The sequence below is a fragment of the Aureobasidium subglaciale genome, assembly GCF_000721755.1.
Source record: "Aureobasidium subglaciale EXF-2481 unplaced genomic scaffold scaffold_5, whole genome shotgun sequence".
Classification (NCBI taxonomy): domain Eukaryota; kingdom Fungi; phylum Ascomycota; class Dothideomycetes; order Dothideales; family Saccotheciaceae; genus Aureobasidium; species Aureobasidium subglaciale.
The window spans coordinates 479826-492141 of record NW_013566990.1 but is presented as its reverse complement, the minus strand read 5'-3'; the positions used below and the strand labels follow the sequence as shown (position 1 = coordinate 492141).

Here is a 12316-nt window from a genome sequence, read left to right as displayed (position 1 = left end):
CTTGAACGAAAGTGGGCAAAAAACTTCGAAGGATATGAAGTATGTGCGTTATTGTAAGCGTACAGACGTCCTGATTACCAATGGCAAAGAATACCATGCTACCAGCCAAACTTCTCCACAGAGACCTCTAGTCGTGCACCCTGTCTCACGAGATTTGCACATGCGTTCCTGCAGGTTCTGTTCATACTGTCAGGCCCTGCAACCACAACGCCAATAGTTGGATCTTCCAGCTCGTCGTCCCATGCATGCGCAGCACCGTCGAGCAGATGAGGAAGATCCGGCCTTCCTGCTTTCCCTGTTGGAGCTGGTATCATGACTTGACAACCAAGATCACGTAGCTCATCAAGTCTGTCTTGGGGTAGCCATTCAACATGCTCTTTGTCACGGACCACCCAAATCAAGCAGACCCGAGGCTTGAGCTGCGTGTTACTCTCAGGCTCCGTATCTCGCGATGTAGCGAGCAAGCTCCAGACCAAAGGAAAGGCTACGGCAATACCTGAACCGCCGGCCAGAATGACAGCAACATCATTTTCATGAAGCATATTCAGGGCGTGAGATGACCCATAGGGTCCATCGATCCGAACATTGACAGTGCTGTGGTACTGAGCATATCGTAAAAGATCTCGTGAAAAGCCGTCCTGAGCTCGTATCAAGAAACTGAGCCAGGCATGAGAGTCAGGTGGACTGGGAGCAGCGGAAGCGATGGTGAAAGGATGGGCCTGTATCAGGTGCTTGTGCGACAAAGCTGGTATAGTGAGGAAGACGTGTTCAGCAGGTTTCCAACCGTTCTTGATGTCGAATCTTGAAAGCCTCCACCAGGGAACATCCGTCAGCTGCCAATTCGAGCTCAACATCACAGTTTCGCCATCCTCTAGTATAGACAGATCGGCTCTCATTGTCCTAGCTTTCAGGATCAATCTGAACGCCAGACGGTCAATTGCAAATATGCAGAGTGCAGCCAGGACGTAAGGCTGACTGTTGTGGTGATGGAACCATAGGAAAGCCAGCGCAGCAGCCTGCAAAACGACGTGGAGCCCGAGGAACAGTTCGTACCACAACTTCCTGAAGGAACCCAGAGATGTAAGATACAATGTTTCATAGGAGACGAAGGCGAAGATTCCAAGCCAGATGATGGGCAATCCCAGAAATCTTGTAAAGCTAAGACGAGCGGAAAGTGTAATGTACCACACCAAGACCATGCTACTAGCATGCGACAGGGCAAGCAAGCACATCCATTCCCCTAAACGGCGGTGAATGATGTTTAGTCCTTCATAGGAGGCACCTGTTAATAGCTTGAGTGGCTGATTCTTCGCTGCGAATATATATAGTAATGGCAGATTGGCCACAAATAGCAAGCCAGCTCGGTCGGCGAAGACGAACGCAGTGGCAACAGAAATCTCGGCTCTGTAAAGCAGGAAGAATAAATTAAGGCCGAGCAATAACAGAATCCCAATCGTGGTGGCGTTAGATGGAAGGATCTTGTTGATATATGGCACGTTTGCAGGCTGATAGATCAAGAACGATCGGACGTAAGCGGCCAAAGAGATCTTCTTGGACGTGCGGATATCTTGTTTATCCTGGTGAAGAAGTGGCGCTCTTTCTTCTTCATTGTTCTGTTTGTGAATCTTAGGTGAGCCGATGGACGGTTGTCCGGGTGGCGAACAGGATTGGACGCGTCGACGTCGATGTCCGCCGATTCTGTGGGCCCAAAACCACAACGTATAGGCTGCTAGGATCCCTGCAAGTACAATGCTGTAGGTGATGATGAATCTGCGCGAGAACAGTATGCTTTCAATGGCCTTCCGTCGACGTTCGTTGCCCTCATCTGGACCACTCAAGCTTTCGACGCTGTCTGATGCTTTCGCCCGAAGCATAAGACTAAAGATACCCTCGACATAGGTATTGCTAGTGGAAACCATTATACGGCTGTGGAATCGCGAAGAAGAAACAGAAGTGTGCGTGGTTGAACGATCGTGTAAGAGATAAGATATGACATCACGCGCATCTTGTGAGCGAGGGATGCTATCGGTTCAACCGATGCATATGAAATCTGCTTGGATTTGTGGAAGCTCAAAAAGCCAGGCACTTTTTTCGACACATAAGCAATGCAAACTTATCACAAGGTATCACATTATCATGGACACAGAGTCGAATGTATCAGGTGGGAAAAGACATTGAACGTTTTGAGAGCTTTTGCCATGAGCTGCATTCTACCTGTGATGCATTGCCCGTGGGATGTCATAAAAACCGAATACAATGCCTTTCCATTTGCGCCTTGCTCCACCCAGAAATCAACCAGTTTTTGTGTCAAGCGGATACTTAGTTCATGCGGGCAACAAGGGCAGAGATCTGCTCCTCGCGGTTGCCAAGGTCACCACCCTCAATGAAGTGGCGGAACTGAGAAAAGGTTAGTTGATTATGGTAGAAGACAAAAAGGCAGGTTAAGACAAACCTTGCGCTTGTGGAAGCCACCGAGAGGGTTGGAGAGCTTGAAGGGCCACAGGAAGTTGGAAACCTGCTTGAAGTTGGGGCCAACAGTGAAGATCTCGTGGATGAGATCCTCCATGCAGACAACACCGTACTGGCCGAGGTTCTCCTCAACAATGGCGTTGTCGGAAAGAGCGACACGCTGCTTGTTGACCTTACCGTAACCACGCTTGTAGACGAGCTCACGGACGGTCTTGAGGTTAGGGTAACCCCAGGCGACGAAGGGCTCGACGATCTTCAGCATCTCAATGGTAGCCTTGGTCAGACGGACGAAGACACCGTTGTTGATCTGGAGAAGACGGAGGAGCTGGAGGGTCTTGCGCTTCTTGGGGTCAATCTTGTTGATACCCTTGATGCGGACAACGAAGGCAAGCTTGGCCTGGGCAGGGACGTAGAAAGAACCCTCCTGCTTGGCGACACGCTGGAGGCGGATCTTCTCGCGCTCTGCATCGCGGTACTCCTTGATGTAGGACTCGGCGCGCTTGAAGATAACCTGACGCTTCTCCTTGTTGGCCTGGACTTTGATTAGTAAAAGTCGAAGGGTGGTTTTGAGTGTGCCAGTGAACAGGATGTATGTCGATCAGACCCGAAAGATGGTTAATTTCGACAACACCGACCCGAAGGTCTAGTCGAGATGTGGTTGTTATGCATCATGTAGACAACATCCTGCTCTTGCTAGGCGGCGGTGTAACTTACAGCGCGCTTCTTCTGGATGTCGGCAGTGCGGGCCTCACGCTCCTTCTCCTGGGACTTTCTCTTCTTGAGAAGAGTCTCAGGAACGATGTCCTGCTTGGTGGGGACCGAGCTGCGTGAAGAAAGTCAGAACACAAGGTTGCGTCGATGGGGAGCCTCGTAGCGGAGAACTGCAGCACAGCGGCATTCTCTACTGGGTGTGAACTCGATGGTTCCATGGGGCCATGAAAGGCCAGCTCGCAAAGCTTTGCGACCAAGGACCTCGACCGTACATTCTAAGGCGCCAGACGTGGTGAGACGCTTGACGGCCAGAGGACTACGGTCGGCTTCAGAAGTATCGAGGTAGCGCTGATTTTTCGCAGCGCTCCAGCGAGTGAACCGACTGTGTCTGCATTTCTCCGCGCAGAGCAGAAACAATCAATTCACATACGTCTTGACGGTTTGAGAAGGCATCTTGACTGGTTGTTGGATGGCGAGGGTGTCGGCTTGTCAGGTCGCTGCTGAGAAAGGAAAACCCAAGGTAGATTTGCGTCGAAGGACTTTTCGTGCGCTGGCGGTTGTTCCCGAGCTTAGCCTGCCAAGATTTTGCCCTTGCTCCTTGGCGTTGTGCATCATCCATCCCTAACGCGACCCTGTCAAAGCAACATAATTCTCCAGCAGTATTTGTCTTTGCGATATTCTCTTAGATAGTCAGCGGTGAACATGGCTAGTAACAGAAAAGGGGTCGGACTGTCGGCCTTCTCGCGCAACGCCCTTACTTCAGACCATTATGCCTCTCATGGTGCTGCCCTACGATCTGCCCACGCCGACTCCCTAGCAAATCAACTCTCAGTCTTCCAAGCTGCTCTCCATTCCTTCTCTCTCACTCATGGAGCGGAAATTCGTTCAAATCCAACCTTCAGAGCCGAGTTTGCTCGCATGTGTAATGCAATCGGAGTCGATCCGCTCGCCAGCTCAAATCACAAGACTTCCAAAGGCGGCAAGAACGAAGGCGGAAGCTTCTGGTCGCAGATGCTTGGAGGCAGTGTTAACGACTTTTACTTTGAACTTGCTGTCCGCGTCGTCGAGGTCTGTCGCGAAACTCGAGCGGAGAATGGCGGCATGATCGAAGTACTTCAAGTGCGAAAACGAGTTGAAAAAGGGCGAGGCATTGGTGGAGGACTTCAAGTATCCGAGTATGCACATATCGAATCGTTGAACTATCAAATGCTAACAACTATGTATAGTGATGACATTCTTCGCGCTGTCAAGTCACTAGAACCCCTTGGTTCTGGTTTCACTGTGATGAAGATCGGCTCAAAGCAGATGATTCGGTCTGTCCCAAAGGAACTCAATACTGACCAGTCGACCGTCCTCGAGGCCATACAAGTGCTTGGATACGTAACTGTTTCCATGCTTCAACTGAATTTAGGTTGGGAACGCGCACGAGCCGTCGCCGTCATTGATGATCTTGTTGCCGATTCCCTGGTCTGGGTAGACGCTCAAGCAGAAGAGAAAGAGTATTGGAGTCCAGCTCTCATGCATGAGATCGGTGGCGACTGAGATGTATTTCTTGCACGCCACGAACGACCAGGGCGGAAGCATGCCACATCTTTAGACAGAAGATGCCGTTTTGACTGGTGTCTTGTCAAGAGATTCGTACAACTGGATTAGACTCCCTATCAAAAACGCCCAGGAACCCCAAAACGTGGAACATGAAGCTTGGTATTGCACCCAACTGCTGGTCCCGTAACCAAATACAGGACACAGTGTGAAACTGCGAAGGTCAGCATAGTCACAGGATGGGAAACATGCGAAACGCCTACCCAATGCCGCCAATAAGATTCCATGCACCTATGTGCCATCCTAGGACTGTTGGTGCTGGAAGCCACCAATACTTCTGCGTCTCAACCATGAACAACCAACCAGACAAAATGAATCCTGCACCACCGACGACCTGTGGCGTCCAATAAATCCCATCACTCAAGCCGGGAGAGAGGACATTGTATATTCCAGGCAGGGCCGTGACCCCGCTGACCCAGAAAATCGTGGCTCCAAGTAGTTGGCTGAGACTGGCGATAAAGCCGAGTTCATGGAGGTAGTGAGTTTTGAGCTGATTCCATGGAGGGCACCAAACCCACGAACCCGTCTTGACTAGCTGAGGTTTGGCCGAGGGAAGAACGGGTGTCGCGTTGCGTGTTACACGGTCTGGCTTGCCCACCAGGTTCTTCTTGTTTTGATGGTGATGGGTACAACCATGGGGTGTGATTCGCAAGTGGCTTGTCATCACAGCCTCAGCCCTACCAGCGTACACGTCATACGTTGACTCGACTGCGAAACCGAAACAGCCTTCCCGATGCTCGTTGATGGCCTCCAACATGAGAAGTATGCTTCCGACTTCGAAGATTGTTGCTCCGATAAAGGCGGTGATTCCTCCTCCAACAAGAGCCTCATCGTGGAATGTTGACGAGGGTCGGATCAAAGGAAGGAAGACGAAAAGAGAGTTGATCACCCACAGAACGCTGCCGAGGGTGAAGATGGACGCTACGCACCAGGATACGTCCCATACAGGGTAGAATGTTATCATCAGCCATAGCGTGTGCAAAATAGATCGCCAGTTCGTAGTACTTCTGGGTGTGGAGATGTTTGTCTCTGGATGTTCCACGGAGAGAGGTCTCGTGATAAGGGTGTGTCGTCCCTTACGATTGTCTCGAGCGGTCCATCTGTACTCAATGTTTGTAGTGGAAAGTGTAGAAGACTCAGCAAGCGGGATCAAGTCCGTTGTGCTAGGGCGGTCTCGATTTGGCGATATGGCTATCTTGTGTTCGTAGTGTGCTTGTGTTGGGTTCAAGAAAGCGACTGGTCCCCTGACTCTCGACTGTACTATCCGCAGGGTGTTGCTGTTGCGCAGAGGCTCTCGATCATCTGCAAACTGTCTACTGCGATGCGTTCGCAAGGACGCCATGAATAGGGCAAGTCGCACGTATTCTCAGTAAAAAAAAACCCCTCTGTGGTCTGATACCATGTGTGTCTGTAATCATCACAAATGAATGCGATGGTTGGACCCGAGATTGGATTCTAGTTTCTGCCACATCATCTGCCGTGCCTTCCGTCGTGCTAAACGTTCGATGATGAATCTGAACAAACCCAGTCACCACTTCCTCAAAGTGAAGAATCCATAGAACACACCTGCTCAATTGGATTCCCAGTAACACATCGACCAAAATAGGCTTATCTCGGTTTCGTGCAGCCGCAGAAAGTCGACCTTCCTCCGACGAACCGTCAAAGGTGTCGCAAGGCCTGCCACAAAGCTCAAAAGCTTCCCCGTCAGGGTCGGCTGTTAGGGTTGTACAGTCTTGCGAAACATGCTATTTCGGTCTGCCGCAGCGAGCAGGGTCAATGGGTCGTCGTTTCACGCGTCGTTACTCTCTGCACTGTGACACAGTTACGCAGCCACTACAGCGGACCGGCACCATGTCAAGGACGGTTCCCGAAAGTCAGCTGGATTTGTCCGAGGCAAATCCCGATCCTCGACTAGTTACTCCAGTCTGTCGAACGTGGATGCCGCAGCTGTTACAAGGGGGGTAATCCGTTCGTGTACCCCCCTTGTAGTAGACAGAAGCGTCCCAAAGGACATCGAAGGTGCTATGCTGGGATGAACGCCATGTTCAGCCGCTTGGTGGATTTCACAAGGGTGATCAGTCCCCGATAGAATTCACGCAACGGCAATCTTGATCTACTGGTTTTTGCTTGAACATGAATATCCTCAACGAGATGATTGGTGGCTCGCATGTTAAACAAGCGAGATGATGGGATAGACAGCGGGATGACTGCTCCCTTCGATCGAAGAATGCGAACAAATCTGAGAATCTTCTGCCGACTCAACCACTGTAGCACTTGCCGGGGAAAAAGAAAGCAGAAGAAGGAGACACAAGATTCAAGCCAATGATTGGTACAGAGAAAAACCAAGAAAGAGATTCAAGATCTCAGCAAAAGTGAGAATGGCAGGGCAGTCCTGAGCTCTCAAAGACGCGCATGATCTATGAACTAGCAGCGCTTAACCAGCCAGTGCCAGCCACCTCGCAACCTTTTGTCCACAACATGCGTGCATAAAGTGGTACCTCATACCAGTAGGCAGGGGGGCTTCAACTGTCCAACCAAAACTTCGAGTTCCGTGACCTTTTTTGATGCGAACATACGGCCTACATTGTCCAATCACGGCCATTTTTCTCGCGAAGACATGAAAGTTCTGACCAGTGACCACTCGTATCTGAAAACCTTTGCAGAATAGTTGCAAGCAAGCGAGAGCCGCACCAAGAAGATGCATCTTCCTGCACATGTCAAAAGTATGTGCAACACGAGGCGCAGTCAGCGATGCATACCGTGGCGTCAATTGGCTGGGTAGCTGCATGTGTGGAATTGCACGCCGCTGTCCTGCTTGCGCACTTCTCGTCGATGATGCACCAAAATGGGTTTGCATCAGCGCTGCATGGCATTGCGTGTGATTCTAGAGACCTTGCCGATAGCAGTCACATTTATGGGTCTGGAAAGCAGCATGGTAGTATGGTGGAGCTTTGAAAATTTTGCAATGTTTTGTACAGAAAGGACTCTAAGGTGTCTTGTTGAGATCAGATAAAGTGAAACTCCGTTTATATGCAAGTCCTCCGCTGACCTGTGTCAGGAATAATGTGGTATATGATGCGCAAACGAATTTCCACCGAAAGTCTAGCCAAGGCCATGAACAGCCTGCACCGATGTATTTACAAAGATGTGGGCGGAAAGGTAGAAAGAAAAACGTTGGTCGTGTCATCGCGATGGATACAAAACATCCGTGCGGTGCGCAGGAAAAAGCAGGTCGTAATGTGTGGGCGTTATATGCGGCGTTGTCTCGTAATGTTGCTTTTAATGTGGAAAGATGAAGGTGGTGAATATGGACAGGTGAAGTGAAGAGGAAGGTTGCCTAGAAGACACGCGTCGGGAAGATCGAAGCGTGCTTAGGAAGTGTAGCCATGAATTGACTATACCATGGCGCAATGTATGCTTGAGGAGTGCATTGTCCGTTGGTGAAGAAGGCAAACGGACCGTTGCCCTTCTGAGGCTCCGGTGTAGCCATGGGTGGGCTTCTGGAAGCAGGAATTTGATCGAAGTGTGACACGACCGTTGGAGGTTGAGAGTATTGGAGGCTGGAGGCTGACAGCTGAGACATGGGCGGAATTGGCTCCATGATCTGACCAGCTGCGAGGTAGACAGCGTCCCGGGCAGCATCGGCGGCAGTGTAAGATGGTGAGGGCATAGGCGCGGGAGCAGAAGGCTCGCTGGTGAGTGTTGGGCATAGAAGGATGGCCTGTTTGAGCTCAGGAAGTGTCATTCTTTGTGCAGGGTTGAGGTCGAAAACCCGGCTTAGAATGTGATCAAGATCGGAAGAGAGAGGAAGTATGGACTTTAGGAAACTGCGATCCTTCATGTAGGCACGGAAAGTAGAGTCCTCCATGGATGCCTTCTTCCAAGGATTGCGGCCGCAAGTCAGGTTGACCAAAATTACACCGAGGGACCAGATGTCATTAGGGGCAGAAGCGTAGCAAGCATTGGGGCGCGAGTTGGATTGCTGACATTCAGGAGACATGTAAAAGGTGGATCCACAACCAAAGTCCGATGTGTAGTAGTCCTGAGTGGCAAGACCAAAATCGGCAAGCTTCAAAGTGATGCCATCCGAGGAAACCAAGATGTTTTCAGGCTTGAGGTCACGGTGGTAGATACCAACTGAGTGACAGAACTCGACAGCTTCCAGGATTTGAAGAAAGGCATTCTTGGCCAAAGCATCACGGCCAATGTAGAAGCCTTGTTCCGTGATCCTTGAGAAGAGGTCGCCCTCAGGGCAGAATTCCATAACAACAAAAGTACAATCCGGAGAGTCCAGAACCTTGACCAGAGAAACCACGTTGGGGTGTTGGCTTACTTGGTGATGAAGCTGGATCTCTCTCTCCTGGAAACTCCTCTGCCTGGGTTCGAGTCCAACCTTGTTCAACGCCTTCACGGCGTACTGGACTCCTGTGCGCATATCGAAAGCGCGGTAAACTACTCCATAGGCACCGACACCAAGAACCTCGGTCAATTGGATGCATCCGGCAAGAACCTGGCCCAAACGATCCTCAGGCGCGCAAGCACCACATGACCTAGGAGAAGGAGGAGGTGTGGGAATCATGTTGATGTGATGTTATTAGATGCCTAGTGAAGTCTCGTAAGGCAAGGAAGGTATGCTTTAAGCAAGCATAAACAGAACTCCTGAAATGGACCAGAAGAGTTGTGGATATAAAAGTCCGATGTATGTAGCCAAAATGACTTTTGATGTTCCAAAGGACTGAGTGAAGAAGGTATATGAAGGAATGATTACGATTGTGAAAAAGAAAAGTCGGTCGGGATAGCTGATCAGTAGTATTGCTCGTAACGTGTGCGACGAACAGGAGGGTGTATGTATGTATTGACGGGAGACGGTGGCTCAGGCGGGTGATATGACGAACAAACGGTCCCGGCAGAGTCTAGTTAAAAGTAGCTTGGGAGCAAAGACATACTTTGTGTGGCATAGAGTGTTCGATGGCCTTTTTCTGGCGGGGCCTCAGAGCTCTGTCCCTGACGCGAAGCATCCTGCGTGATCGTTAGCGGCGCTCGAAGCCTGTCACCCACGCCCGCGCTTGCTGACTAGTGCACCGGCCACTAGCACCGTGGCGTAACGTGTGCCTATTTCTGAGTCGTTGGAATGGTGGGTCCACAGTGGGCATGCACAAGCGCGCCAAAAGCAAAGCCGTGTCGGGAAAGCTTACAACTTGGGTGCAGAGGTGGCACTTGGCCACCTTGCCGCATGCCTCCTTGTCCTCTATTGGCCCGACGGCTGGGTGTGGCAAGGATGGACAAAGAGTGGTCGTCATGCCACTCATTGTCGGCACCACAAACACCAGCACCGATTGAGCAAGCAGCAGGCTGCCAGCAGCATCCTTCGCGCGTGCGACACACGGCTCGATGCAGTCGCCAGATCTGTTGCCGGGATATCCCTCGATACCACCACTATGCAGGCTGCAGCTTCGTTTCGCGCTGTGGTCAGCGCTGATTTGCCGCTCAGGGTTTGGCACACCGTACACGTAACTCTTCTCTTCGCAGAGATGAGGAATGACCAAGCCATGACTTCGTCTCAGGATGATTTACATTGCTGTGCTGTGCGATGCGCGAATGGTTTATTCATTGCAGGCGCCCAGAGGAAAGCTACAAGACTGCAGCCGGTAAAGATCGTTACTGTTTCGAAAACTTGCGCATCCCTCTTACATGGATCTTGTTTCTAGTCAGAGAAATGCTGCGTGCAAAGTCCTCTCTACAGCCACCCCAACCTTGGTGTCTGCTCTCCTCGATGCTGAAGTCTCGTAGTCGCCGGATGTGGCAGAACTATCTAAGCCTATTCGCTTAGAAAAGAGATAGTGTGTGCCTTAGTGCGTGGTATAACACATGGCTATTGTCGATCATCCTTCCAAGATTTGGCCTTCTCGAAGATTTGGGCTGCGAAGAGGCTTGACGCTTGGTCCTGCTTCTTGGGGTTGTCTCTTGGAGCCGCGAGCCGCGGATTGGAATCTTGACAGGTTGCAACTTTCGAGCAAATTCCCGTTGCTCATTGGTGCACGGAAATTGGTCCTGCCGGTCTTCTCGAGGGAAGAGTCAGGTGCCAAAAAAAAATCTCCCAGCGAGAAGATGAAGATCGTGTTATTTGAGCGCATGGATCCATCTGCTGGAAATTTTTCGAGGCAGCCATATTGGATTTTACTTTGTAGTTACGTATAGCTTTCTGACAACCAGCCTTATCCTCCTAAGAAGCCAAGCCTAACATCAACAGGAGAAGGGCAGGCTGTTGGTGCTCGTAAGTGAAGCGTACCAGAGAGTCGATCAGCTGTTGGCCTATCAGGCCCTTGATACTCAGGAGTCAGGATCGTACGCTGGAGCAGTCCGCGGGCTCTTCGTATGCTTGATGCACAATGTGACCACTGGGACGTCATGACACAAGCAGAGATGGACCGAAAGTCAAGGTTAACAAGGCGCTTCTAGGAGAATCCAGACCTTGCGGCTGCATACGAATGACTCAACATGGCAGAAGAAAGGAAAAAGAAGATGTGGACGGTGCAGGGGACTGCAAGCACCCTGTCCTCCACTTTCACGATGAAGCCAGTCTACTTGCAGCAAATCCCCTGCCCATCCATACGCGTCGCCAATGCGTACCCTACGATAGCACGCCCGCAAGGCTCATCCGCGGCAACCGACCACAGCCCGCGTCTGCGACTTTTCTTCGGTGCTGCTGCAAGTGGACCGATGCGCTAGGACTCGGGGTGCTGGGCGATAAGCACGCATGAACTCACTTATTCTGTGACTGTGACAGCGTGGGCGCGTGCTCCTGACCAACATGAACCACACCCCATCTGATACAATCCTATGTACAAAGAGCATGTCGTCTTGAGGAATGCTGCAGATTCAACGACAATCAGCGTCCAGTACAAACTAGAGCGAGCTGTCACTTTGCAGGCGCATCTTCGGTACCTCGAAAACTAAAACGTAGGCACCGCACTATGCATGCATCTCGCAACTACTATCGTATGGACGCAGCGGTTGGCACGGCTTTGCAAATTGTATCGCGAAAACCATGCCAATCTCAATCTTGGGGCCTTTGAAACTGGAGTGTGAAAGGAAAAAGACACGTCGGACGACGCTAGAGTTTGTTTGGCGCTAACCTTTACGGGCGATGGTCTTGATCACCAACTGGCCGCTCCTGCGTTTTTCGCCCAGCTTTGTGCAATCCATAGCATTTTGAGTTGATCGAGCATGCCAACGCTTACACCGCTCCCTTGCGCACGACGCCCATTCTCACGACGCCCATCCTCCAGGCTTCCACCCCCTTTTCATCGATCGTTACGCTAAGAAGCGCGGTCGAGCAACGGTTTTGAAGATCTGAATCCGCAGATCCCATCTGCCCAATCAAATGAGCCTCGACGTTGGAGGCGCGCTTGCGCATACCACAGCTCAGCGGTCAGCCCACAGGTCTCTACAAGCCATACGTTCCTCTGCTAAGAGGGTTCATGGGTCGATCAACGACGCTTGATATCTCCTGGCTGAGTGATTGCTGTCCTTG

The 12316-nt window shown here is 51.1% G+C and overlaps 5 protein-coding genes across 5 annotated transcripts; 1 reads left to right on the top strand and 4 right to left on the bottom strand.

Annotated features, from left to right (window-relative positions):
- Nucleotides 1-98: 98 nt before the first annotated feature.
- On the bottom strand, nt 99-1919 carry AUEXF2481DRAFT_27607 (uncharacterized protein; the record flags this gene model as incomplete). The annotated part of the gene is made up of 1 exon (XM_013490333.1): nt 99-1919. The coding sequence occupies one exon, from the start codon at nt 1917-1919 to the stop codon at nt 99-101; it is 1821 nt and encodes a 606-aa protein (XP_013345787.1).
- A 400-nt stretch (nt 1920-2319) lies between these two features.
- AUEXF2481DRAFT_46387 (uncharacterized protein) lies at nt 2320-3633 on the bottom strand (the record flags this gene model as incomplete). Its single annotated transcript, XM_013490479.1, has 4 exons — nt 2320-2397; nt 2453-3001; nt 3184-3292; nt 3611-3633. The coding sequence occupies 4 exons, from the start codon at nt 3631-3633 to the stop codon at nt 2320-2322; spliced, it is 759 nt and encodes a 252-aa protein (XP_013345933.1).
- Nucleotides 3634-3882: 249 nt separating this feature from the next.
- Nucleotides 3883-4722, top strand: AUEXF2481DRAFT_63779 (uncharacterized protein; the record flags this gene model as incomplete). Its single annotated transcript, XM_013490520.1, has 2 exons — nt 3883-4355; nt 4407-4722. 2 exons carry the CDS (start codon nt 3883-3885, stop codon nt 4720-4722), a joined length of 789 nt encoding a protein of 262 aa, XP_013345974.1.
- A 51-nt stretch (nt 4723-4773) lies between these two features.
- On the bottom strand, nt 4774-6124 carry AUEXF2481DRAFT_3175 (uncharacterized protein; the record flags this gene model as incomplete). The annotated part of the gene is made up of 2 exons (XM_013490228.1): nt 4774-4936; nt 4986-6124. 2 exons carry the CDS (start codon nt 6122-6124, stop codon nt 4774-4776), a joined length of 1302 nt encoding a protein of 433 aa, XP_013345682.1.
- A 2373-nt stretch (nt 6125-8497) lies between these two features.
- AUEXF2481DRAFT_54064 (uncharacterized protein) lies at nt 8498-9283 on the bottom strand (the record flags this gene model as incomplete). The annotated part of the gene is made up of 1 exon (XM_013490487.1): nt 8498-9283. A coding segment is annotated over one exon (786 nt), but the record flags the coding sequence as incomplete, so codon positions are not given.
- Nucleotides 9284-12316: the final 3033 nt, after the last annotated feature.